Below are 26627 nucleotides of genomic sequence, written 5' to 3'. Positions count from 1 at the left end.
AATGGCAAGAAGCTAAGGATCCACTAGATTACAAGGCTCTGGGATGCAACCTGATTAGTCCATATGTAAATCCAGCACTGGGACACGTGGGCAATGTGTGTATTACATTTCCATTGATAAGAAACAGAAGTTCATTCAGATGCACAGAATCTCCACCTCGTGGGTGCAAATCTGGAGCAATGCCTTTTCAAAGGATGTAATATTGTAAGCCGGGGACCGTGTGTTCCTCCAAAATGTAAACGTCACATGAGAAAATACTCGTGCTCTTTCCAAGTGATGACACCCATATGCCGTTTATAGCATTGTCCCCGTTACGCCTGAAAAAATAAAACTGCAAATACACTTTTTTAAAAAAAGAGAGGACTGCATGATCCTCGGAGTCCATTCTATAAGATTCACAGGCAAGATTGAACATGGAATGCGATAGACTAGAGAAAGAGGGCAGGGAGAGCTAGAGGGCCGGGCCGCCTCCACAATAACCCCGCCAACCATCGCCGTGCGATCCCCTCCGGCTTCCGCCGCGCTGAATAGGAAAACCACGTCCCTGTGCCAGGAACCATAGCGCGGGCAAGCCCTTCGTTCCTTCCAACGCGCCTGCGCGGCTCTTTCTGCACATGCGCGACGGCCGCCCCCCCTCCCCAGCGGAAGCTCTCTGCTCCTTTGCGGCGGGTCGGTTCCTGCTTTTGGTTTCGGCAGGAGGGGAACTGCATCCGGGGCGAGGCTTCGCCTATTGTCTGGGTTACGGAGGCGGCCTGTGGGACGCCGCGCAGCCTCTCCCTCTCCAGCGCGGGGTTGCCGCCTAGAGGGGAGCTTGCCGGGCTCGGGGCTGAGGGCTGCCTCCTCATGTGCCCGCGAGCGGCTGCTCGGCTCCAGTGAGTAAGTCAAGGCGCCGGCGCCCGCCAGGGCTTCCTCCCTGCCCGCTTCCCTGCGCTGGGAACCCGCGGCCGCCGGCAGCGGGGCTTTTCCCTCAGCCGCTGGCGCCCTGTGTCCGGCGGCGGGCTTCGTCCAGGGGCTGCTGCGGGGCGCTCCACCTTCCCGTGGCTTCAATTTGTTCTGGGGGTGGGCATAGACCATCCCGCCTTCAAGGGATCCTCCCCCGACCCAGCCCTGCTTTGCATTCCCACGACCCAGCTTTGTCTGCAAATTTAAACCCGCGTCGTGCAAGAGTTCTGAAGCCCCTCATGGTTTTCCTTACTCTTCTTTTCTCCCCCACCAACAGCTGGTCACAAAAGAAACATGCATGCCTCTCTCCTTTTCTTTTTCTCCCCACAGTGGATCGCAGCTCGAAGAGGCGGCAGGTGAAGCCCTTGGCAGCTTCCCTGCTGGAAGTTTTAGATTATGACAGTTCAGATGACAGTGACTTTAAGGTTGGAGATGCTTCAGGTAAACGCCTTTTTTCTGCTTTTCCCGTTTTGACATAGTTTTGTGTTGTAGGGTTCTTCCATTAGTTATGCTTTATTGAATTGCTCGTAAAAGTAAACTACCATTACGTTTTAACTTCTGATCTGCTGAAAGGATGAGAACACCGGTTATGTATATATAGCACAAGTTGTTTTTGTTTTGTTTTTTGCTTTAGAAGTTAAAATTCTAATGTAGTTGAGCTTAGCAAGTGCTGAGGGGATACTGGGTGAATTGATGAGGGTGGCGCTGTGGTCTAAACCACCGAGCCTCTTGGGCTTGCCGGGAAGGTCTGCAGTTCTAATCCATGCAACGGGGTGAGCTCCCGTTGCTTTGTCCCAGCTCCTGCCAACCTAGCAGTTTGAAAAGCATGCCAGTACAAGCAGATAAATAAGTACTGCTGCGGCGGGAAGGTAAACAAGCGTTTCAGTGCGCTGTGGTTTCCGTCACGCTGTCCCATTGCGCCAGAAGCGGTTTAGTCATGCAGGCCACCTGACCCATAAAGCTGTCTGGACAAATGCCAGCTCCCTCGGCCTGAAAGCGAGATGAGAGCCACACCCCATAGTCACCTTTGACTGGACTTAACCGTCCAGGGGTCCTTTGCTTTTTTTTTTTACTGGGTGAATGATTAGCAGTGTAGCATGAGGGAGCAAGGTCTTGAGGGTTGGAAAGTTGGGAGAGGTTTGGGATTTATAAATAAAGAGATCTAGGCCCCTCCCCTCTTCCCTGCTGCAAGGTGGACAGCCTGAGATCTTGAGCTCTTTGGCATGTTCTTTCAGGTAGTCTTTCCTCCACATAACTGCAGTATCCCATGTGTCATTTTCTACCTTGATCGCCGCTCCCTTATTTGGGGTAGTGAAACTGGCTATCCAGATGTTTTTGGACTCCCATAATCTCATCATTAGCCATGTGGATTGGAGTCCAACAACATCTGCATATTCCCCACCACTGCTGTGAACACAGTAGTTTGCTGCCCTGTTCCTCCCCCGCCCCCCGCCCTGTATCTGTAAGCCAAGATGATTCTGACCCAGATCCGTTTCAGCCAGCTTTCCAACAGTACAGTCATGCAAGCCTCTTTCCCCTCTCTCTTCTAGTCTTCCAATTATATGATTCCCAAAATCTTTAGTTTTTTCTTGCCCCAAACCTACCCATATACTTATTGACACATTGCTAACCTTCAGGAAGTCCTGTGATCAGTGCAATGACTGACTACTGCTGGGGATAAGAAACAGTGATTCTTCCATGATGGGGATGGGGCCTAGAGCTGTATATTTGGTCATTCTGAATTCAGCAAAGAGTTGGATGCGACACATCAACTTCTGGTTGAATAGTTACAAAGTCCAGTTAAACAATTGGAGAGTTTTTGCATGTAAAAAGGATGTACATTTTGGAATATCTAGGAGGATTCCTTCAGTCTTGCAGACTAGCTTAGCTTTATGCAGTCTTGGTGGCGCTTTTATTGTCTCAGAACTATGAACCGAAAGTAAGGGCAGCTTTGGCTATGCATGTACTATGTCAGATTTTGCTTGTTCACCCATGCTTCACCCATTCTGCTACACACACAAAGGTACGCACACTAATTACAATAGAGGAGGGACATTTTTTTTAAAAAAAACCCCTTCAGGTGGTTCAGATAGAAGACTTCTTTAAAGCGTAATTGCTTTACAAGTGGTTCCAGTGCTTAATTGCTTTCTTAGAGAAAGGCATTACCTCACCACCTATTGGCTGATGAGTGGAGCTAGCATGCCTTGCTCCAGCAAAAAAGCAATCAGGAACTCTCTGTAAGCTCCTGGTTGTTCCTTTGAAGCCACGTCAGTATTTACTGCACACATGACATTGCATAAGGCATCAGGTGCAGTTTGGGTGAAATGGGTAAAATGGCTTCATGGGCCAGATTGAGATCCATGGCAGGGCAACTTTGGCCTGCAGGCTGGACATTCACCATCTTTGCTCTGAAAGCCATTTCAGCAATTGATCTGAGGTTGTTATAAGTGAACAGTCAGATTAGCATTTACTTAAATAGCTCCATGTGGTTACCAGCTTTGCCTGTGCAACCAGGTGTTGGCTTGGGGCAATGTCTCATGAAGAGAAGCGTGCTTTGGCCACACTGCTACTTCAAAACCATGTGAATATGCGTTTATAAGCAGGTTTGTGGTGATGAGGTGGACCACTTCAAAGTTCATACCATGGGAGATGCAGTCCTTATTTCTTCCTCACCCACTGGAGAGTTTTTAAGTATTCACATTGTGATAGGTATACATCTACATTCACTGTTTCAGAGCATCAAGCAAAACCTCTTTGAAGATGTGCACATGCCTAAATTATTATATAAATGCCATACTATCACATTTACATGTGGATTTGAATTTTGAATTTCAGTATGGAAGGTGGTCTTGCAAGTCGCTATCAATTTGATCTACTTTTCTGAAGCAGATAATATAATATTTAATAATATACAGTCGTACCATGGAAGTTGAACGGAATCTGTTCTGGGAGTCTGTTCGACTTCCAAAATGTTCGAAAACCAAATCATTGCTTCTGACTGGCTGCAGGAAGCTCCTGCAGCCAATCAGAAGTAGCGGAAGCCACATCGGACGTTCGAGTTCCAAAAGAACGTTTGCAAACCAGAACAATCGCTTCCGTGTTTGCGGCGTTGGGAGCCAAAACATCCGAGTTCAAGGGAGTTCGGGATCCAAGGTACGACTGTAATACAATACTTTATATAATATGTGTAGAAATAATTCAAGTTTGATGTCTCTTATCTCTTAAACTTTGCAAGCTTGCATACTGTGTTGGTTAAATGCAGTTCCTTGAGTACCTCTTTTATATATTTTTATTTGCAATATTTTAAATAAAGTGAGTGAAATATAGCATTGCTTTTTGTCTCCATAGTTGTCTGAGAATAATTGAATTGTCATGTTAGTGTATAAAGATGATGGATGTTAAAGTTTGCAGCTTTTGTTGCATAAGAATGTTGAAGTTCAGTCACATTTTAATTCTTCAAAACTTTGAATGAAAAATGCTGAATCTTACAGCTTTGTGACAATTTTGCTTATAATTGATGACACAAACCTTGATTTGTATTTTACTGGAGTCTTGAAATGAGACTGATCACAATAAATAGCAGTATTTGGATCACAATAAATAATAATACTTGCAACTGGTTTACTTTGCAATTTCCTGGCTCTTTCAGAGTCACTCTTTGTTTACTGTCCTCATGTCATCTCCATATGACTATTGTGAGGAAACTGTACATTATGGCCCTTTGAATATTAGAGATAAGAACCAAGATGTAAGTGAGATAAATGAAAAGCCCAAGATTTTACAAGCCCTTTTTGTTCTCTCCTGTTGCCATCTTTCATTGAAACTCTGATTTATCCCTTACAGTGCTAAGCCATGGTTTGTTTTAACCATGTTTTTTCAGCAATCTATGGCTTTCTCACAGCCATGGTTTGTTCCTCCAAAGCTTGGTTTGTTTTCCTGCTGCTCTTAACTATGTACCATCCAAGACACTCACCAAACAAACTGTTGTTAAGCAATATTGTTGGAATCATACATATGCCAAACCATAGTAAGCTAGCAACAAACCATGACTTCATATCATGGCTTGCTGTCAGAATGTTTAGTCTGCTGAGCTCAGTTCAAACAAAACACACTTTTTCCAGCTCAGTGGTTCTCAAACTTTAGGGTTAGCACCCTGGTTTCATAAACACATCCCCAGTGCCCCATAACCTACCCTATAAAAGGCATCATTCAGAATAGTGATTTGCACGTACCACTAAGGAAGATAATACTGTAGCACAATAAAATTCAAAACAATAATAGTTAACTCCACTGTTATTCAAAATGCAATTAAAATTATTTAGTTTAATTATTTCAACAAAATTGATGAACTTAATCCAGTGATTCCTGCTTTTCAAAGTCTCATAGTCATTTACACCTCCAGCCCCTCATGAAGACCCCTAAGTAATCCCACTGTCTCCTGGGGGCAGTAAGCCAGCTGCTCTAGCTGAAGTGTTTTGTTTTGTTTTGCTTTGCTTTTTGCTTTGCTTTGCTTTGCTTTTAATGCTAGCACAGCACAAATAGGCCATGAACCTCTTTTTTCTTTTCAGTATCTTGAAATAGGCTTTCTACAACCAGGGGTATACAAATTCTAAAATTACTGGTAACTGATATCTGTAAGGATTTTTGCTACATACTGTACAGACAGCTGGTCTCTAACCCAGTCATTCTCATATGTGCACTTCTACATGTGCACATCTTCCTACAGGCACAGCATTTAGTATTTTGAAGAGGGGGTAACTTTGTTTAAAATCTGTTATTTGTAAGTCTTGCCTAGTGACAGGCAAATTAGGTTGGTAAATTTGTTGACGGAGTTAACATCATGGGTTCTGATCCTCAGTTGCTTGGCAGGTTAGAAATGTTTTGTACATATCATCCAGTTTAGTTTGCATACCCAGTTTAGCTTTTTCTTCCCCACAGTTTACATGAAAATACAGTAGTTGCAGTTAAAAAAACCTAATCCCCCCTTGAATTACTTTTTATTGGGTTTTATAAACAAGGATCATAGGAATAATAAATGATACAAATAAATAGTCCAAGTCATCTCATGTCATTTGTGTATCACAAAAAACATAATAAATTTGCAGCAATATCTGCAACATATGAAAACCCTAAAATGTTTTAATAGCACAAATATGTAGAGACATTTATTTAAGCAATAAAATATTTGTCAGTGTCAATAAGCAAGTAAAGCCAAGATGTAATAGATGACTTGTTTGTCAAGTTATATATTCATTATTATATGAATGAAATATATTTCTGTATTTTTTGTCATTGAAATATTCAAGACACTTTTTACCATCACTTTTTATTTTTGTGTTGACATTTTTGGTTAAACAAAATGTCTCTTTCTACTTGTTAATACAGTAATATAAATTACACAATGCTGTGGCTGCCTGGACAGGTGATGTTTGGTCAGATTGAATTGACTGCATAAATGGTAGTTGTCTTACTAGCTAGACATTATTTATCAACATTGAGTTATGTGTCTGTGCAAGACGGTGGAACAGGGGTGAGGGATCTTCATATTGTGCTGAGCTTTGGGCCATGCAGAAACAGTGCAATATTACCATGCTGCTTCTGTCTGCTCCAAAGTGACGTGAGAACTTTTCCCATTCCTGCAGGATATATTCAAATGGACAACTTAGTATGTGACCCAGACACTGGAAGTGATACTCATGACTTCTCAACTACTATGGTCACAAAATTTGCTTCTATGAACCTGCAGCTCTATTTTTGGAGGTATCAGGTCCCATGTTAGGTTCTTCACACAAATGAAGATTACTGTGATTAGGTTCTGCCACGTGGCAAAAGTTCTAAACACCTACAACTGACCTAACCAAAGAAGTGCTGAAACTAAATCTATTCATGTATGCTGTTGGTAATTTGTCAAAGATGATTTGCATGTGCTCCTGGTGATTCTGAGCAAACTTGGGCAAATAGGGCACAGCAAGATGTTAAAAGTAGTCATTTCAGTGTTTATTTTTATTTTGGCTTTTGTTCCAAAAGGGCCCCCAGGTCATTGTTATTTATGAAATGTAGTTGAATGTGTGCTTTACTATGAGTTTTACACTTAAACACACCAATGTCATATTTCTGCTGTTGGCTAAAACATGGCAGTGTGGAAGAAAATCTTGATTGGACCATTTTAGTATTTCCAAAAGTCTTAATTGAGTTAAGAGGAACCGGTGCTTTTTGCATTGATGTGTAGCTGCCTACGATGATAGGATTGCAATTTATAGGGACACAATACATTCTTATTTGTGAGTAGGATGGCATGTAAAGTAAAATGGTGAGCAATGAATAATTATATCAGTACTCTCTATAGAATATTTTTTCATATACTAGTAGATTTGGAGTTATAAATACCTGTAGTGTTCTCCCCCCCACAAAGGTAAAGTATTGACTGATCATAAAAGTATTCTACTTGCACCAGGTATCAAAAGTTGCAGTGTTAAGGTTGCAGGCGAGTAATAGTTTTCATTGATACGATTTCATATTTGTGAAGTGCTGGTAGTTTCTTTTAACTTTAGGTTTCCTTTAATTATTGTGTTATTATCACATAACTGTATTGTTATAATCAAAGAGTATTATAAAATGACAGCTAGTATTTAGTATTGTACTGAAATATGATGTTTAACAAAAAAACAAAAAACAAACAAAACCATTCTACATTTCAAAATCAAGCACCCCCAACAACATTTTGATGCCCCAGTGCTAGAACTGGAAAACATTTCAAATCCCTTGGTGCAGACATTGAATTTTAGTCATGCAGGGCTATAAAAAATAGTCATTTTTTAAAAACCACAAATTGTGAAATAACTACATTGTGGGCACAATTCTGTGTGAAACTGTGTACTCACTTTCTTTAAATCAGCTACTCAGTTTAGTGTAGCATGCTTTCATGGAGCAGTTTGGGTGCTGGGCTGAATATCTAAAAAAGCTTTCCTTCTTATTCATATTATGCAGGGTAATAGAGACAGAGCTTCTTGCTGTTCTACAAAATACAAATCATTCTTCATCAGTAGGTTTGCAATACTAAAAAAGCTAATTCAATTGGAGAGAAAAAATTGAGCCAGATGAAGAATAGGCTATTAAGGGAAGAATATTTAAGTTAAGTTGGTTGCCTCAAGCCTTTTTTAAAAAACAAACAAACTTCTTTTTTGGTTCATTTTGCTTTGGAACTCTTTTTTTAAATTTTCATATGCTCAACAGATTCTGAAGGCAGTGGACATGGCAGTGAAGATGGATCAAAGGATAGCGGCGAAGGCTCCTGTAGTGATTCAGAAGAACATATCTTGGAGGAAGAGCTGGCAGAAGAAGAAAAAGTAGAGGAAGAACAACCTAAAAGCTCAGCTGGAGAAGAGCTGCCCATATCTGAGAAAGAGGTGATTAAAACTGAGAAAGAGGAAGAGGAGGAGGAGGAGGAGGAGGTGGTGGATGGAGAAGAGAAGCCTAGAAAGAAAAAAGAGAAAGAGAAACCCTCAGAAGCGGATGCTGGCATTGATGAGCAGACAAACGAACCCAAAAAATGGAATTTGCGAAGAAACCGCCCTCTGCTAGATTTTGTTTCCATGGAAGAGCTGAATGACATAGATGACTATGACAGTGAAGATGACAATGACTGGCGTCCAACTGCTGGGAAGAGGAAGGGGAAAAACACACTGCGTAAAGAGGGAAGTGATGCAGATAACGAGGATGATGAAGATGATGGGAGCGGGAGTGAGGAGGATGACAATGAAGAGGAAGGCAATGAGGAAGAGGAGGAGGAAGATGATAACAGCAGTGCTGCTAGTGATGGCGGATCCAAGAAGAAAAAAGCGAAAGCTCTTAGCAGAAATAGTGCTGATGAGGAGGAGCTGACAAATGATAGCCTGGCCCTTTCACAAAGCAAGAGCAATGAGGTAGAACAGCCAACTTTCTATGATACCTCTGATGAAAAATGGAAATACTCTGCAGTGTGATTGTTTTGAAATTGCTCCCTAAAGCTAGGTGATGTTACCAGACAGTGATTGCATTAATGAGCTGCAGAGTTGTCCTTAATGCTCATTAAGATAAATGTGCATCAGCCTAATGTCTGAATCCAACACCCTTTGAAGACCAGTGGGAATCTTCCATTGGCTTCAATGAAATTTGGATTTTAGGCCGTATTAAAGAAACTCTTACAATAAATTAATGTTAGGTAAGAGTCTGCACCACACTGCACACACATTTGGGATGTATTGCAGTAAATAATGCATACCAATGTTAATTAAAGATTAAGGGAGTGTGATTTTGTAGGCTAAGCCTGTAACTATTGCTGGAGACAGTGCCTTCAGGTTTAGTTAGGGGTTTCTTATGCATATTGAAATGATGTGTTCTGGTATGTACTCTTAAAAGCTGTGAATGAACACAGGTAAAATTAAGAGGGGCTTAAGCGCAATCCCTTGCAGGTCTGTACAGAAGTAAGTAGCACTGGAAACACCGGTTGCGGTTCTATACACATACTCAGGAGTAATCTCCTTTGAACACAGGAATTGCTTCTGAAAGAACCTACATGCGTAGGATTGCACTATAAAGGCATTATAGAGATGTTCTTTGATTTTTGGCTGGAATGAAGTCTTATGTATCCCATTTTACTTGGACATAGGAATAGATTAAGGTGTTTGTGGAGTGGGTATTTTGATTTATTGGCATTCTTAAAAAAATATTATTGTTCAGACTTGCACTATGTTAGTTAGCTATAAATGTTTAAGTACAAGCTTTTATTTTTTGGTTACTGACATGCTTGAAGAGAAGAACTCTTTAATATGAGTGCCTCTGAGTATGTACAGGGTTTTTCTTTCAGCAACACATAATATCAGTCCAGTACTACATAGTTATCTGTCATACCATTGTTTGTCACTGGACCAGTCAGCTTTCCTAACCTATGTTCATACTTAATAGTTGCTCATTTTATTATTTTTACATTAAAAATATAGCCTCCGTTTCACCAACAAAATGGTGCTTATTCTCAGGCAAGCGTGCATAGCATCAGGGCAGCAGAAGCAAACTCCATTTAATTCTTCTAAATAATGATGGCATCATGGTTTAAGGGAGTTTTAAATGAGAAATTGTGCTCAGAGTATTTTTTTATATCTCTATTTTTGTTTTGAGTTCTTTGCTCTAGTATATTAGGAATGTAGCAGCAGCAGATCAAGCAGGGAATAGTAACTGAGATAATCTGGGGGCACGCTATTAGTGGTCCCTCATGCACCAGAGGCATGGCTTACGTTAGTGATGAGTCATGCCTTCAATTTAGTGGTCCAACTCTATGGAATGTCCAGTTGGCATCAGGCAGGTACCATCCCTGCTAAGTTTCAAACACCATGTTAAAAATGGTTTTATTTCAGGAGGACATTGCACCTTAAATGCTATTCTAATGTTTTATACTATGATATTTTAATCTATGTTTTAAATTATTGTTTGTTTTAATTTTTGTAAGTCGCTTTGAGACCCAGATGTGGTGAAAAGTGGAGTATATATATATATATTTAAAAATAAGGTAATACACATGCCCATCCGAAACAGGGTGGGGAACCTATGAATCTCCAGATGTTAGACTACAAATTCCATCATTTCTAACCATTCACCATGTTGGGTTATGGGAGTTGGGCGGATGGGAGTTTACCCAGCTATTTAATGGCTGAAAAGCATTGTTTCTGGCAATCCCATGATCACTGATTGAGAATGTTTTCAACTGTTTGTTTTTTAGAATATTTTTAGTTGCTTCCTGCCACCCTAGCTCCTTTGAGAGGAAGGGCAGAATATAAATCTAATAACAACAACAAATACATATGGAGGGTCTTAGGTTCCCCACCTCTTTATGAGACCATTGAGTCCAGGTTCAAAAATTACCTAGCAAAATGATAGTCTGTACGTAGTAGTAAATTATTTTTTAGGACTGAGCTTATAAACAGCACAGTCCTCTGCATGTTTACTTTATACTAAGTCCTGCTCTGTTTAATGGTGCTAATTTGCTAGTAAATGTACTTTGCCTTGCTGTCTAAATGGTCAAAAAGATGGAGTGTAGTGTTGCAGGGAGGGGTTAGTTTAGGAAAAAGGCTGGGGGGTGGGAGTGTGCCAGATGATAGAAGTGTATAAAATTATGCATGGTGAAGAAAGTGGATAGAGGTAAGTTTTTCACTTTCTCTCATAATACTAGAAACTAGGGTCATTCAGCAAAACTAACAGAGGTGGGAGATGCAAAAAAACTATGAATTTCACTGTCACCAAATATACTGATGGCTGATGACTTTGAAAGGGGGATTAGACCAATACTATCCAGGATCAGAGGCACCATGTCCCTGAATACTGAAAAATGTGAATGGGAGAGTGCTATTGTGCTATTGTCCTGCATGAGGGCTTCACATAGGCATCTGGTTGGCCACTGTGGAAACATTATGCTGAACCAGATGGCCTTTGGTCTAAACCAGCAGGACAGCACTTATGTTCCTGTGTATTTTAGTACGGCATCAAACTTTTAGTACCTGATGGTAATGTGGATATGGTGGTGTTTCCAGTACAGTGGTACCTCCGGTTGTGGACGGGATCCATTCCGGAGTTCCGGCTGTATACCGAGGTTCTCGCAACCGGAGGACCGCTTCTGCGCATGCACGCATGGCAAAACCCGGTAAAATGCTTCCGGGTTTGCCGCTTTCACAACCCGAAGTTTACATTACCCGAGGGTATATCCATGTCTATGCAAGCTTTCAGGAGCAGAGGCCAGTGGTCTAAATACTATCGCGATCTTGAGCTACAGTGGACAGAGTTATGAAAATAGTACATACAGGTACACAGAAGTGATGAAGTCTTGGAGTCAGTGGGACTTACTTTCAAATGTATATTCAGGTCTGCAGAGAGATACATTAATTGCTGAATATCCTGGCATGCAAAGTGCATAGATACTGCGCTTTATAATCTCATCATGCGTGCTGTGAAGGAAGCTCACTCTATTACAACTGAATCCTTTGATCTTGCACCAGCAAAATTTTTATCGTGGTTCTTTGCCTTTAGGACATCTTCCCAGCCAAGTCTCGCAATACATTTTACAGGTATTAATAGGTTGAATCTCTCAAAGTTTGTGCCCAAGTTGGACTGCAGTCCGAGGAAGCTATTTGCATGCATATATGCAGGTGCGAATTATGCGTGCATCCGAAGTTGACTTTGAAGTTTTCAGTGCAGCATCCATGGCCACTGACCTCACAAACTGGTTCTAATAATGAAACTGCAACCATCATCATCTACGTTTGTGATGATGAAACCTTTGAAGACAGCTCTGGCATGAAGGGTTTTGCATATAAGTGCTTCGGATTGTAAACCGCATCTGTGTTCTATTTAAGGAATGAGGAAAATGAAGGCCAGGGAGATTAATTGCACTGAATCACATTGCTAAGTGTGATGTGCTGTTCTAAGTGCTGTTCTGCTAATGGCAATCAGTGCTGCATCTTTAAAGTTCAGTCCTTAGTGGAGACCTGTGTGGGGTAGAGCCAGCATTGCAATCTAGTCTTTCAAATTCTCAAGTCTGTCATCTATCACAGATCATCTATCCCTCTAGAATAGAATACTTCAGCCAATCTGTATTTCACAAACTACACCTTAAGAGTTTTTAAATTATTGAAAGTTGAATGAAAACTTATTTAGGTTAAAGCAATTAAACTGTTGAGACTAGGGATTTATTTTAGTATGGTCCTTGGCCACACATGTCTCCTGTAGTTAGGTAGTCACAGGCCTAGCCAGAGGCACACACTATGTATCCATCTTACTGAAGGTAAGCTGGTCTGGATCAGATTAGTGCCTAAATGGAAGGCCAGCTGGGAAACCCATGTACAACTACCTTGAGTTTCGTAGTTCTGTTGTTTGGTTTATATTGTATTATATTCCATCCCGTGGTCCTCAGGTGAAGAGCAATCTAGAAATAATAATACATAATACATTTGGCCATTCCCTGTGGAATCATTTTCTGTTGAATATCTGAATCTATAGCATAGCCGTGACTAAACTGTCCCAATGAGTTCCATGGGACCAAGGATCAATGGCTGTATCTTCATATAAAATATACTTTGTAGTATTTCAGCGCCTGCCATTATGAAAAGTTCCATAGTATTTCACTAAAGTTGTGAAGGTTTAAATGTGTCAGAAGTTGGATGATGAATTTCTACTTGGTTTCAAGCAGAATCCAAAGTACTCGGGTGGTAATTTAAATGTCTGTTTTTCATAATTAGGGCTGTTGCACAGTTTTAGAAAATCTTAGCCAATTAATCATATGAATTTTAATTGATTAAATATGCATATATGTGTGTAAGAGGAAAAATACTTGTTTTTAAGGAAAAAGGCATGCTGCACACATTGTCATATCAAACATAATCTTAGAACGGGCATATTTTATCTCAGGAGGAAATGCCTCTGCTAAGATGGTGCTTTCATAGTAATTTATATCTTATTCAGAAGGCACATGAGACACCTTATTGAAGCTAAGTGGGTTGGGATCTTTTCAGTACCTGGAATGGGAGACCAGCTGGGAATCTCAGGTCCACCACCATTGAGCTCCATGATGGAAGAAAGGTGATGATGTCAAAAAGTTAGGACATTTAATAAAATAAAATAAAATGTTTTAAAAGCAGTTAAAAAAACAAGATTTGCCTGATTAACTGGGACAACTTTTTAGTCACCCAAAATGTTTTTTAGCCTATAAACTATCCAATTAATTGATCAAGTGATGATTTAGTTGTAATGGCCAATGTTTTACTACGCATTGGGATTTGGAGCCACCTACCTGGGTGTACTTGTCTTTGTGAAGATATATATAGAGTTTGGGGAGTTGCTCTAAAAACCATAAATTTTAAATGTTACAGCTGTAATTATTACTTGTTCTTGCAGCTCGAAGAATGGGAGATTTTCCCCCACCATGTTGTTCCTTGTTGTGGATACACTCTAATGGCAGTGATATTATTGGGAAGGAGTATATAGTAGTAGCATTGGTAATAATAATGCAGCAGTGGCTAAAATCCAGGGAACCTAAATCGTTTCTTTAAGGAGCCAATCTTGAGAAAGGCACAGGAACATTATAGTTCCAAATCAGGAAACCCTGAATTAAATTCATGCATCATATAACATAGACTGGGATCCATAGAACTACTTTAGGCAATGGCTTCTTCATGGCCAGTGGAATTTCTTACTTTTTTGTTTGAGCACCTGTTGTAATAGTATCACAGTCTGGATTTGAAATTTCCCTCAGCTTCAAAAGTACCTTGCCACGAGACACGAGGCTGCTGCTCGGGGAAAATAAGATGTGTACAAGACAATCCTGGCTTTGTCTTTATTCAGAAGCAATTATTGGTTCTTCCTCTATAACAAATATGCTTGTTTATTGAAAGCCAAGCCTAGCCCTTCAGCATTGTGGCTTCAACTTTTGTGTGTTTCAGTACTTAATATTTTGTAAGTTTGTAGGATATTAATGCATTGTTTGTTATGTTTGCATCCTCTTTTCTCTCAAGCAGCTCACAGTGGTATTTTGACATGATAGCAATTCCATGAGTTGGTTTGGGCTGACCTCAGGGTGGATTTGATTTAAATCAAATCGATTTAAACCACGATTGAAATCACTAGTCAGTAAGACTTGATTTAAATCATTTTTTATTTTTATTTTTTTACAGAAAGACATTCCTGCTGGTATAATCTTAATATTTACAAGCAGAGGAAGGTTTCATTTTGTTGGAGTGCAACAACATCTAGAGGTCAAAAGTTTCCCCACCACTGGTATATGGCATGTATGATTTGTAGGCTTAAAACCAGCAATTAGAAGCAAGAGATTGCAAAGTATAAGGAACAGGAGCTGGAAAAGAACACGAGGCGAAACAACAAGGCTAAGAATGCCAGGCCTTTGTGAGAGTGCTTAGGGCCATTGTAGATGTGATGTGCGATGGACACATATTGTATAACATATAGTATAACATAAAAACACCAATAGATAAGAAGTAAAGGGCTTGAGGAATCATGTTCAGAAATACACTTACAGTGCTAACATAGGTTGCAGGCTCAAAACAATGGTAAATCATGGTAAAGCCTCTTCTAATATAACAAGTGTATTTTTACTTTTCAATGATAGGACTCGCTGATTCTTGAGAAATCTCAGAATTGGAGCTCTCAGAAAATGGACCATATTATGATTTGCTGTGTTTGTCTTGGGGATAATAGTGAAGATGCTGATGAAATAATCCAGTGCGACAATTGTGGAATAACAGTGCATGAAGGTAATTCTATCATGACTTCAATTTGCAATAAATAATAAAGCTTTGTTTTTCTCTTAGCAAATTGAGGTGAATTTGTTTTCACGCAGCGGCAATGGATACAATACTTTCTACAACTGTTTGGTATTCCTTGACTTTCAGATATTGGATATTAAATCTGCAACCATGAATTTGCATGCAGCCAAACCTGCTTCATGTTTATGAAAACTCAACTGTTAATTCGTATTTTTCCTTAGTGGAAAACAAATTAAAGCTATAATCCTTTTGCCCTTCAGTTCCAGTATATAAAAGCTTCATATATTAAATGGTTTTGCCAATAAGATCTAACCCTGATCTCTTGAATAGAAACAAAGGATTTGCCCAGTGAATCTTTTAAATTCACAAAGGCAGTTGCTCCTTTTAATATAGTGCCATCCATTTAAGAAGTAAATGCTGATAGAAGGCATGCTAATGTATACAGTTTACAATTGAGTGTGACTGATTTGTTGTAGTATATTATCATTCAGACTAGTTAAAAGGGAACATAAAAATGTCTTGAAATAAACACACTGATAGAGGTTAGATCCTCTCCCAAATACTTTGCATAGTGATTCATACTGCATCCATGTGAAGTTAAGGTTCAGTTGCTTATCATTCCCAGCCCTAACAGTTTGCCTCAAATCAGAAGCATAGACTCTTATTAAATTACAAAGGCATGTTTGGTTGGGACCAGAGATAGGGCTTTCTCCGTGGTCACACTCTGGCTCTGGAACTTCCAACTAGTAAACCCAACATTGCTGTCTTAATTTTCTGTCACAGTGTGAAATTATTTACTCAGAAGTAATCTCTGTTGAGCATATTAGGGCTTACATCTGAGTAAACATGCACTGGGTTTACTGTATATATTTCATTATTACATTTTCAATATAGATAAATTTTACTTGGAGGGCTCTGTGTAATATTTGTGTGTTTTAATGTGTTTGCCCTTGCTGTTTTCTTTTGTACTTGTGTTACTGTTTTTTTGTGTTGGTTTAAAGTGTAGCTGCCTTTAACATTTTGGGGTTGGGGTAGAAAGAGTGTATAAATGTTTTAAATTAATAAATAATTTGGCTGTCTCTCCCCTGGATAATGTGCAAAGAAGCTGCTTTCTTTGGTGTATCACAAAATACAGGTGAGCAACTCAAGAAGACAATCAGATGGGGGTAAATATAAATCAACTCAGTGATAGTACAGTTGCAGATTGCTCATTTTAACTCACAGCCCAAGATACAGTCTTAACATGTATCCTTTCGCATGGTGAAACTTCATAATCAGGGTTTTTGGACAAAGTCTAGATGTCTGACAGTGTCTGTTGCAGCTTAAAGGATAATATGGATTGGGGTCAAATTGGCCTTGACAATGGAGTCTGAATCCAGCTCCTTAGATCCCACACTGTAGAGAAGCAAGCAGCAAGCTATTTGCTTCCATTTAGCTTACCTCTTAAGCTCCAGATAGCTGAGAACTGGTGCTTTCACTTTGTTCTCTGCTGCCTGGGTTGGAGGCAGCACGAATACAGGGAAGCCCTCAGCCTGTTACGTTTTGAGCTCAGTCTAGACTTTCCTTTCTAGGAAACCACAATGGGCAGTGATTGTTTCGTTGGTTTAAAACAATGGTTTCCGGCATCAGGAGGTCACCATATTTTCTTAATTCAAGACTGAGTGGTGTGCCAGGTTCAGGAATCTGAAACCAACTTTTCTGGACTGGCAGGAGCCCCTTCTGAGAGCCCTCAATAGATGCCTGATGGTATTGACCCCTGAGGCTGACACGGTTTTCCAATCTAAATGAATGTTCACTCTTGGTGGAAAAGAAAAATGTTGGATGTTGAAATACACTTGGTGTGGGTGGTAAAATCTGCCACCTGCTCCTGATATTCAAAGGCCATACCTTTCTGCACTTTACGGTCCCTCATAATAACAGAGATTTTGCTAGATACATGTCTGGAACATTTTTTTTTTCTTTTAAGATCTGGGTGACAAATTTCTATCAGTGCTTCAGGAAGATGTTACTTGTTTTAATTGAAAAAAAAAGTATATTTTATGAAGTGTTCCTTGGATAGATTTGCCCTTCTGTGGATAAATTTAAAAATAAAATCTTAAGCTCTGGCCTGTCACTTTAGATAACTGCTTTTGTGCTAAAATCTCCTTACTGGTTTGTAATAGCACAGCACCCCCAGCTGGGGTGTCAGTTCTCCTGATGTACTGATTGCAGCATGTCTAAAGAAAACTGTCTGGTACATATCATTGCAGGCAATGTGGTTGTGGGTAATTCACTTTCTGACAATTGTCCTTGCATTGGTGCTATAAATTAAAGACGTACTGCAGTTTTCCTAAAATATTTTTATATCCCTTTGTTTACTCCAATATTGGCATTGTACAGAGTGAAGAATTCATGTTCTTAAGAGTTACATGAACTGGTGATTTTATAATAAAATAGGTGCACAGTGCAACTATTTCTCCATAGTTGAGCTTTCAGATCTCTTTGCAATCAATCAATCTCACTCTTTCTTTGAGTTTTCTATTCACCTGAAGTAAATCTAATTGTTTGCAGGAGGTGTTCAATATGTTATCTAGAGATCACCCATATGGTTAAAGGTAAGGTAAAGGACCCCTGGGCAATTACGTCCAGTCAAAGGCAACTATGGGGTGCGGCGCTCATCTCACCTCAGGGCAAGGGATCTGGCGTTTGTCCACAGACAGCCTTCCAGATCATGTGGTCAGCATGACTAAACTGCTTCTGGTGTGATGATGAGTGCCAGAACGCACAGAAATGCTGTTCACCTTCCCTCCGTGGCTGTACCAGTTATCTGCTTGCACCCCGCTGCGCGGATTCAAACCGCCAACCTTTGGATCGGCAAGCCCAAGAGGCACAGTGGTTTAGCCCACAGCGCCACCCACGTCCCAAATCACCCATATAATAAGTTGTTAAAGCAGAGAATAATCATTGCTTTAAAATACTGCAGTATTTTCTGATGTCTTTTGAATTAATCCCAAATCCTCCTCCAGTAAAGCACAGTCAATTGTACAAATTAACAGAATATGACTTCCTGTCAGAGAGTATATGTAATGCTCCAAAATCAATCAAACAACCTTGCAAAATGTGACCTAATTAGCCATTTGGTAGTACCTGCAAATTTGTAAAAAATAAATAAATGTAGCTTTCATTTGCCGTGGGAACAATCTGCACAGTTACAGAGAGACAAATCAAAATGCATGGGTGTTTTCTACTTACTGCTTACTAATTAGAAGGCAGATGCTTTTGGTTTTTTGAGTAGCTACTTCATCCAGAATAGTTATCTCCCTTATTCTCTCCTTATAAATAAAGCTGCATAGAGACAGCAGTTTTCCAGAAAGCTCACGGTAGTGTAATAGAGCTCTTGTGGCTGGAGAAAGTGAAGATCAGGTGTTGCTTCCAAAAACCCTGTAATTGAGACCGTGAACACACATATGTCTATTTGGCCACCTACTTCAAAGAGCTCTGTCAGTTCTGCCTTACCTACTGTATGTGCCCTTGCTTTCCACGTCTTATATTAATTCTTAATTACATCCCTTGATATAACATTTCTTTGATTTAATTCATTCATTTGTATTTTCTATCTTCCTAGGTTGTTATGGTGTTGACGGCGAAAGTGATTCTATTATGAGCTCCGCTTCAGAAAACTCCACTGAACCATGGTTCTGTGATGCCTGCAAATGTGGTGTTTCTCCGAGCTGTGAACTCTGCCCCAACCAAGATGGAATCTTCAAGGAGACGGATGCTGGCAGGTTAGTTAAGGGAGCTGTCATCAGAGGGATAGGTTCCTGAAAGTTATCCTTCAATTTATTCCAGTCATGTGTTTTCTTCACCAAGCCCATTCTGGAAAGTCAGGCATAACTTCCTTCCTTCTTTCCAATGGTAGATTAGACTATAGCCAAATTCCTATCGGAGAAACATAGCATTGCTGTTGCTTCTGCAATAGAGGTTTACTAGGATAATTCTGTGAATAAATTCACAGGTTCTGCTGCACCTTAAAGGTTTACGAACTACTCAGGAGGAGGACTAAACAAACAACTTAAATGTTTGGTCAGAACTGTGTACTGTGTTCTAAAACACACAGTTTAAGGGATTATAAAATTTTCACTTTGTGACACTGGGTAGTCTTCTCATAGGTTTCTGTCTACTCAGGTATTCTCCCCCCCCCCTTTATTATTTCAATTAGTATACATACTCTTCCTCTCATGGGAGCCCACTGCAGCGAACAACAAAAACTCATAATTAAATCAAAATCAAAACAAAATATAATATGTGATTCAACATAAAAGTCAGCATTAAATTATATGTATGAAGCCACTACGCTTACGTTCCAAAGGCTTGCCAGGAAAAAAAGGTCTTAAGATGTTGCCTGAATTAAAATAATGTGGGGGACAGATAGATGTTAATAGGAGGTAGTTCCATAACTGGGAATTTTTATGTTGGGAAGTTGCTTGTTTCAAAATGCTTGTGTGGAAATATGCCCCATATCAAAACTTTGCAGTCTGTCATCCCATAACTGTTAAGGAATTTTTAGACTGCCATCGAGCTGTTTAGGAAACTGGAATATATTTCTTGGTGAGGCATTAACAAGCTTGCCAAACATGACCTGGTGCTTTCAAGCTTAATCGATTTCATTGCTCCTGTTATTAACACAATACCTCTGAAACTCAGCAGGACATTCCACACAGTCAAACTGAGCATGGTTCCATTTGCCCTTTTGTGCTTAGAATATCCTGAATATATTGAATCAGAAGTCCCAGCAATTTTAAGCCATTCATAAATTTCTTGTATTCACGGGTTTGTATTTGTCATTTTGAATTTGGCTCTATGCTAAACACTTTCTATTGAAATGGATGTTGGCATTTGAAACCACACACAGTAGGCTGTAATTTGAGTGTTTGCATTTAAAAGAATTGCACTCTTGTAGCAACAACTCTCAAAAACAGGATTTCCCCCCTTCATAATCATTGTCCCTGCTCTCCCTTAACAGTGAACTCAGGGTGGTGTGTACCAATATAAAGCGAAGCAAGAGGAATATATTGGCCTCTTGGTAGCGCACTGAGGTTTACCAAAATAAATAGGTTAAAATCAGATACTTAAAGACACTGTGGAAGTTAAAAACAAATATGGTAAACTTCCAGGACTGCACATGCTCAACAGCCATAGCAATGGAAGTATAGGTGTGGGAAGTGCATGGCTGGTTGGACTCCTAAACAGGAAAGATGGAGGATACACTGTAAAGTTTTGTTTTGAGTCCCGCTTGTTCTCTTTATTACTGGACCTGGGAGGTTCCATGCCTATCAATCTGGAGCTCAAACAGGACCACCAAAAATAAGGTAGCAGTTTCTGCATATGTATACTTGACATACTTCCTAGGTATACAGAAGTATATTAGTTGTAAATTAGAAGATATTAAGAAATGACCATTCAAGAACCTATTGTTCTTCCTGGGCCTATGAAATGTTGAGGACAGTTGATCCATGGAGTATTGAGGATATCGGTTGAGAAAAAGAATAGAAAAGCAGGGAGAGAGTTGGTCTGCTTGAGCTCTAAAAGCTTATGGTGTTCTGGAAGGGGGCTGGAGTTGGAGGGATGTGTGTCATGTGGTTTTTTTTTTATATAAAAAAAAAACCTTATATGCCATACAGGAACATTTCAGCAGTTCTAAAAGGACACCTTCCTCTTTTCTCAGTCTTCAAACTCCTCATCACACTGTTATATAACATTAAAGTGTGTAGGTTCAGGACTGGCACAATGGGGAAAGATTTCAGGAAGGTGGGAAAGGGGAAAAAAGCTGTCCTTTTTTAGTTCACTCTCCCTGCCCCCCTGAAACTCCCTTCCTTGGATAAGGTCTAAGCAATGTTTGTGATTCTGTTCCAGACTGGCTGAACATTTGAACATTCATTCTAAGGGCTAGGAATGTAATACATTTTCCTGTGGTTGCCACTTGTGTGTACATGATGTCAATGTGGAGTTTTGCAAATGGCTGTCAAACCTCCTGTGATCCCAGGACACCAAATTACGTGCTACAAACAAATAACATAGCTTTCCTTTCTAACTAAAAAATTGTCAGAATGTTAAACTAAACCTGTTAATATTCTCTCTCTAATGAGGGATGGTTTTCTCTGCTCTTCCCATTGAAGAGGTTGACTAGATAGTGGAATGGTTAATTTGAAACAAATCTACTTTTTGCATGTACTCTTTAGTTTCCTGAGCACCAATGTGGATATAATGTTTTGCTCTGTATATATGATATGATACTAACTGGGCTAAGACTATTGTCTTTATTTTGCTTCAGCTTTTTCCCTTCCCTTCACCAACATCTGTCATCTTAGCTTGGAGCAAAATGGATGGGGAAGTAACAAGAAAGATTATTCTTCTTTGATTACCCAATTTGTCTTAATTACAAGGTTCTCAAACATGTGCGGCTAAACAAATGAGCAGGAAAACATTTAGGCACTGGTATTAAATGCAGCTGAAGCTGCCTCAGCTGTGAACTTGACTGACTTCTGTGCTTTTAATAAAGATTCAGGATGGAGTTCATACATAGGTGGTTAAGGAAATGAGACACTTGTGTGCCAATCATACTGAAATGGCAGTTTAAATCTGTAATACTACAGTACTTGTGTGACATGTACTAAAACATTTTGAGAAGGTCAGTATGAAGCAAGCAGCCAGCTGTTGGGTTTATCATAGATAAACTCCTACAGAGTGCAGCAGCATTTAATACACCAGTGGAGCATGAAAAAACTGTGCAAATTAAATTGAGAAGCAGCTGCTTGTTGAAGATGTGTATCTTTATATTGAACTCTGCAGGGTGCAATGGGGAGGTTGCATTAAAACGTACTATCAAAAATCACCAGCCAAAACCTTGGCCTTTTTTAAAAAAAAATAAAATAAAAAATAGAAGATAATGTGAATAAGAGCAACTATTTCCCTGGTAAAATTGTTACCAGTGCAACACATCAGTGGCATTTCATAAAGAGGGAAACTCTCCTAGAATTTCAAAAAACAGAATATCTTAAATTTGGGGGCTTCAATATTTGGATCTTTTGGGGCAAATTGCTAGATATTTTAGTGTTGCCTGGAACTCAAAACATGGATAAAAAAGACTCAGAAGTGATTTCAAATGAGTAAGATCTAAGACGGGAGTAGTCAAAATAATGACTTCCAAATATTTTGGACTACAACTCCATCAACCCCAGCCAGTATAGCCAGTGGCCAGGGATTATGGGAATTGTAGTTCAAGGCATTGGAGGGTACCACATTGGCTGCCCCTGGTGTAAGGCCTTCACACTGGAAGTGCAAGACATGTACATAGATCAGAATTGCCTTTCTGCTTAAGAACAAACTAACAACAATTTTATAATATAAGCAAAGATGTTCAAGCAGCTTCTGCATATGGATGGATTGCTTTCAGATTCCTATTAAATAATACAGAATATAAAACATTCATATTATTAGTACACTTCAGGCTCCCCCTTCTTCCCCCAGGATATCCACCCCAATCCCAATGGACACATCCTGGTAAAATTTTATTGATCAGCTGTTGTAGGGGAAGTGGGAATAAATTCTCTGCTGAGCTGTGCAGTTGTAAATTTTCTGAAAGTGCTAAGCTAGCACAGGGTTAACAAAAACCTATTTTGCATAGATTTCTCCAACCAGGTGCAGATATGTGTATGAAAGGCAGTTGTATAGGATGGCACTATATAGGGTTTTCCCACCATTGATTGTATTCCAGATTGGCTAAAACAGTAGGGAGACTATCACAGGTTCTAAATTCGGTCTAATCCATTCAAAGGGGAGTTGTGAAATATTGTTGAAGTACATATTAATTAATTGTTATTACAAAAAAGTTACATTCCTGTCCCATCATTTAGTTGTTTCAAAACCATGGTGACTTAATGTTTGTAGTATTTGTAGAAGCTCCCATTAACATCTGGGTCACCTAAACTGTTCTTTCCTTGTCTGTAATTTTCTTAGTGCTCAGATATGAACAGTAAATGCTTTCCTCTTTTGTTATAGATGGGTCCACATTGTTTGTGCACTCTATGTTCCAGGAGTAGCATTTGGAGATATTGACAAACTGCGGCCAGTTACTCTTACAGAAATGAATTATTCCAAATATGGTGCTAAGGTAACATTCAAATAGATATATTTTGGGGATAATTTATATGATTGTAGCTTGTTTTCGTTTGTTTCCTTTTCAGTTCATTACAGCTAAATGCTCAATACGTAGCTCAGTCGGTTAGAGCATGGTGCTGATAATGTCAAGGTTGCAGGTTTAATCCCCATAAGGGACAGCTGCATAGAGCTGCATTGGGGGGGGGAGACTAGATGATCCTCAGGGCCCCTTCCAACTCTATAATCTGTTATAATGAATATTATTATATATAGTCTCATTTTTCTTATGAAACCCTCATTGGATAGGAACTATTCAACTAATTCCACAGGACTAAGGCTTGTAATTTTACACTGGGCTTTAGTTATAAAAGTACTAATAACAGGGCAGTCAAGTAAATGCAGGGCAGCTCAATTAATCCTCTACAGTACTATAAAGATTCAGCCATCAGACCACAATAATATTGATCTGAGAATATATGAGATTTCAAACAGATAATCCTCGAGTGAATTCTTGAGAGGCCTTCCCTCATCCCCAACCGGAATGTTCAAATGTGGCTCACTGAAGATCACACTTTTAATTCTTGTCTTGATGTTAAACTTTTAAATGGTATATCAGATGTAATAAAGGGGTTTGTTTGTTTTTAGGACATCTTTGTCAGTATGTACGTTGTTGCTGTCTGTGGACTGGTATGCATTACTTGGCTTTAAGTGTGTATCACTTATTGCAACCTGCCTTGGCATTTCAAAAGATGGGATAGAATGTCCTAAGTATGCAAATACCCCACTCTAATAAGCCTATATAAAGGATGCGGGTGGCGCTGTGGGTAAAACCTCAGCACCTAGGACTTGCCGATCGCATGGTCGGCGGTTCGAATCCCCACGGCGGGGTGCGCTCCCGTCGTCCGGTCCCAGCGCCTGCCAACCTAGCAGTTCGAAAGCACCCCCAGGTGCAAGTAGATAAATAGGGACTGCTTACCAGCGGGAAGGTAAACGGCGTTCCGTGTGCTGCGCTGGCTCGCCAGATGCAGCTTGTCACGCTGGCCACGTGACCCGAAAGTGTCTGCGGACAGTGCTGGCTCCCGGCCTATAGAGTGAGATGAGCGCACAACCCTAGAGTCTGGCAAGACTGGCCCATATGGGCAGGGGTACCTTTACCTTACCTTTAATAAGCCTACATAGATACGGATATGGTAATTTACATGAAAACTATTGCTGACAGTAGGGAAAAGTTGTAGTTAGGGTTGAATGTACCATCTTACATATACTTCTGGTTCCGGTTTATCCGTTTTCTCATTCCCTTTTGTTTGTTTCTTGTCTTCTTCTGTAAAATATATAGTCCATTTTAAGGTACTGTATAAAGTTACTACTTTATTCTGTATAAAGTTACTGTATAAAGGTAACACTTTTGTAATGTTCTCTCTCTCATTTATTTGCTACAGGAATGCAGTTTTTGTGAAGATCCCCGTTTTGCCAGAACTGGCGTTTGCATTAGTTGTGATGCTGGGATGTGCCGAGCATATTTCCATGTGACTTGCGCTCAGAAGGAAGGCCTGTTGTCAGAAGCAGCAGCTGAAGAGGTATGATAATATTCTGCATTAGTGAAAATAACCCAGGTGACTTTTGTTATGACTAAAACTTCAAATTGATGTGTTAAAATAACTAAGAAATATTTGAGTTGATTGCCTTACTTAATATTGATTGCTTCAGCTTTCCTGTGTTGGGATGCAGAAGGTGTATTTTGTACCTTCCCTTTTTCTTTTAACCTTTTCCCCTGAAACATGTAGACATTTTGGGCAGGAATCATCTCCTTGGATCCATTCCATACTAGAAAGATGAATATGTGTGGGGAGAGTGATTATGATCTTCAATCCCCTTCCATCTCAATGACTTTCTAATCATACATGGTTCTGATCCACCAGCAATCCACCATTTTGGTCGGATTATTTTTCCCAAGATTATCTGTCAAGCATTTCTCCTGTGCTACCTTTGTTGATGTATACTGCAGCATTTGGAAACAAAAGAAAGTTGTGTGGCAGTGCAGAACTTGCTTAGTTGTTTGAATGAGCAGAGGGAAACAAATATGCTCTTCAAAATATGTATGAAAATATTTTCCCTGTTCTATACAGTATTCATGTATGTAATTGCTTTCTACATTAACGCCTTTGGAAAATGGCACACAGAAATAGCTGCTTGATACTCAGTCTTTTAGCCCCTTTGGAAATGAGATTAAACTCGAAAGTTTACCTCTAACATTTACATAGATTGTAGTGATACCGCTTATGAGTAGCTAAACAATTAAAACTAATGTATCTGTTATATGTAGATAAACATGTGGCTATTTAATTTGTAAACTCTGCACTGAGTTTGAAAAGCTGAATCAAAACAAGAGTTTCATATTCTTTGTAGTGATGTTACGTTAATCTGGCTTTGGTTGCTTAAGATACCTTAAAAGCCATCAGAATCATTTTTTTCAGACCCTACCTAACAAAATTGTGGAAAATGTGTGTGTGTGTACCATCCTATTTATTTATCCTATTCATTTACTTTAGAATACTTTTAGGCTGTCTTTGGGGGGGGGACCTCACAAGGTGGCTTACATAATGGCAATTTAAAATTACATGATAAAATATAATTAAAATACTGCTTTTCCTGGCTGACAAACTATTTTCTTTCATGAGCTTTTGCCTTCTTCATTTTTATTTTAATTGGAACAGGATATTGCAGATCCCTTTTTTGCTTACTGCAAGCAACATGCAGACAGGATGGATAGAAAGTGGAAGCGCAAAAACTATTTGGCTTTGCAATCCTATTGCAAAATGTCTTTGCAGGAGAGAGAGAAACAACTGTCACCAGAAGCTCAGGTAGTATACCCAAGCCAAGTTTGTATTTGTGTTTAATATAGCATACTAAATGAGAAAGATCAGGGCAGAGGAAAAAGGATGGAATTGTTGTGACTGCCAGTGAAAATGCATATAGTTGTAAATAGTATGAAATGTTTGAGAATCACTATTCACCTGCTTGCAAATAATCTAAACTCAGGTGTATAAGCATGTGTACCTCTCCCAGTTGCATGATGTCTCTGCGACCCCACTTTTCCTCCAGCTCAATAAATCTAACCCCACCCCAAGCCTGCTAGTGCTCCCCCCAGTTTGAGTCTTTGTACTTACCTCTGCCACAGTCTGTTGTCAGCCTGAACAACTTCTAACTTGAGTTACCCATTTCTAGCTTGAGTTACCCAGATATTTGGGA

General features: G+C 39.7%; 1 protein-coding gene across 13 annotated transcripts in view; it reads left to right on the top strand.

The window, feature by feature from the left end:
- Positions 1–654: 654 nt before the first annotated feature.
- The window catches only part of PHF14 (PHD finger protein 14), a 128821-nt gene continuing 102848 nt past the window's right edge, over positions 655–26627 (top strand). For 5 of the 13 annotated variants that reach the window (XM_083578574.1, XM_083578570.1, XM_083578562.1 and 2 more), the window contains exons 1-8: positions 731–876; positions 1273–1383; positions 8176–8864; positions 15086–15230; positions 18847–19006; positions 23280–23391; positions 24818–24955; positions 26093–26239. In XM_083578574.1, the coding sequence (XP_083434700.1) occupies position 876; positions 1273–1383; positions 8176–8864; positions 15086–15230; positions 18847–19006; positions 23280–23391; positions 24818–24955; positions 26093–26239 (1503 nt within the window). In that variant the 5' untranslated portion in view covers positions 731–875. Of the gene's footprint in view, positions 877–1272; positions 1384–8175; positions 8865–15085; positions 15231–18846; positions 19007–23279; positions 23392–24817; positions 24956–26092; positions 26240–26627 lie in introns of all 13 variants that reach the window. The other 8 variants (XM_083578567.1, XM_083578566.1, XM_083578571.1 and 5 more) reach the window with 7 other exon arrangements.

This window comes from Podarcis filfolensis (genome assembly GCF_964270895.1).
Source record: "Podarcis filfolensis genome assembly, chromosome: 12".
Taxonomy (NCBI): Eukaryota; Metazoa; Chordata; class Lepidosauria; order Squamata; family Lacertidae; genus Podarcis; species Podarcis filfolensis.
This window is presented reverse-complemented; position numbering and strand designations above follow the sequence as displayed.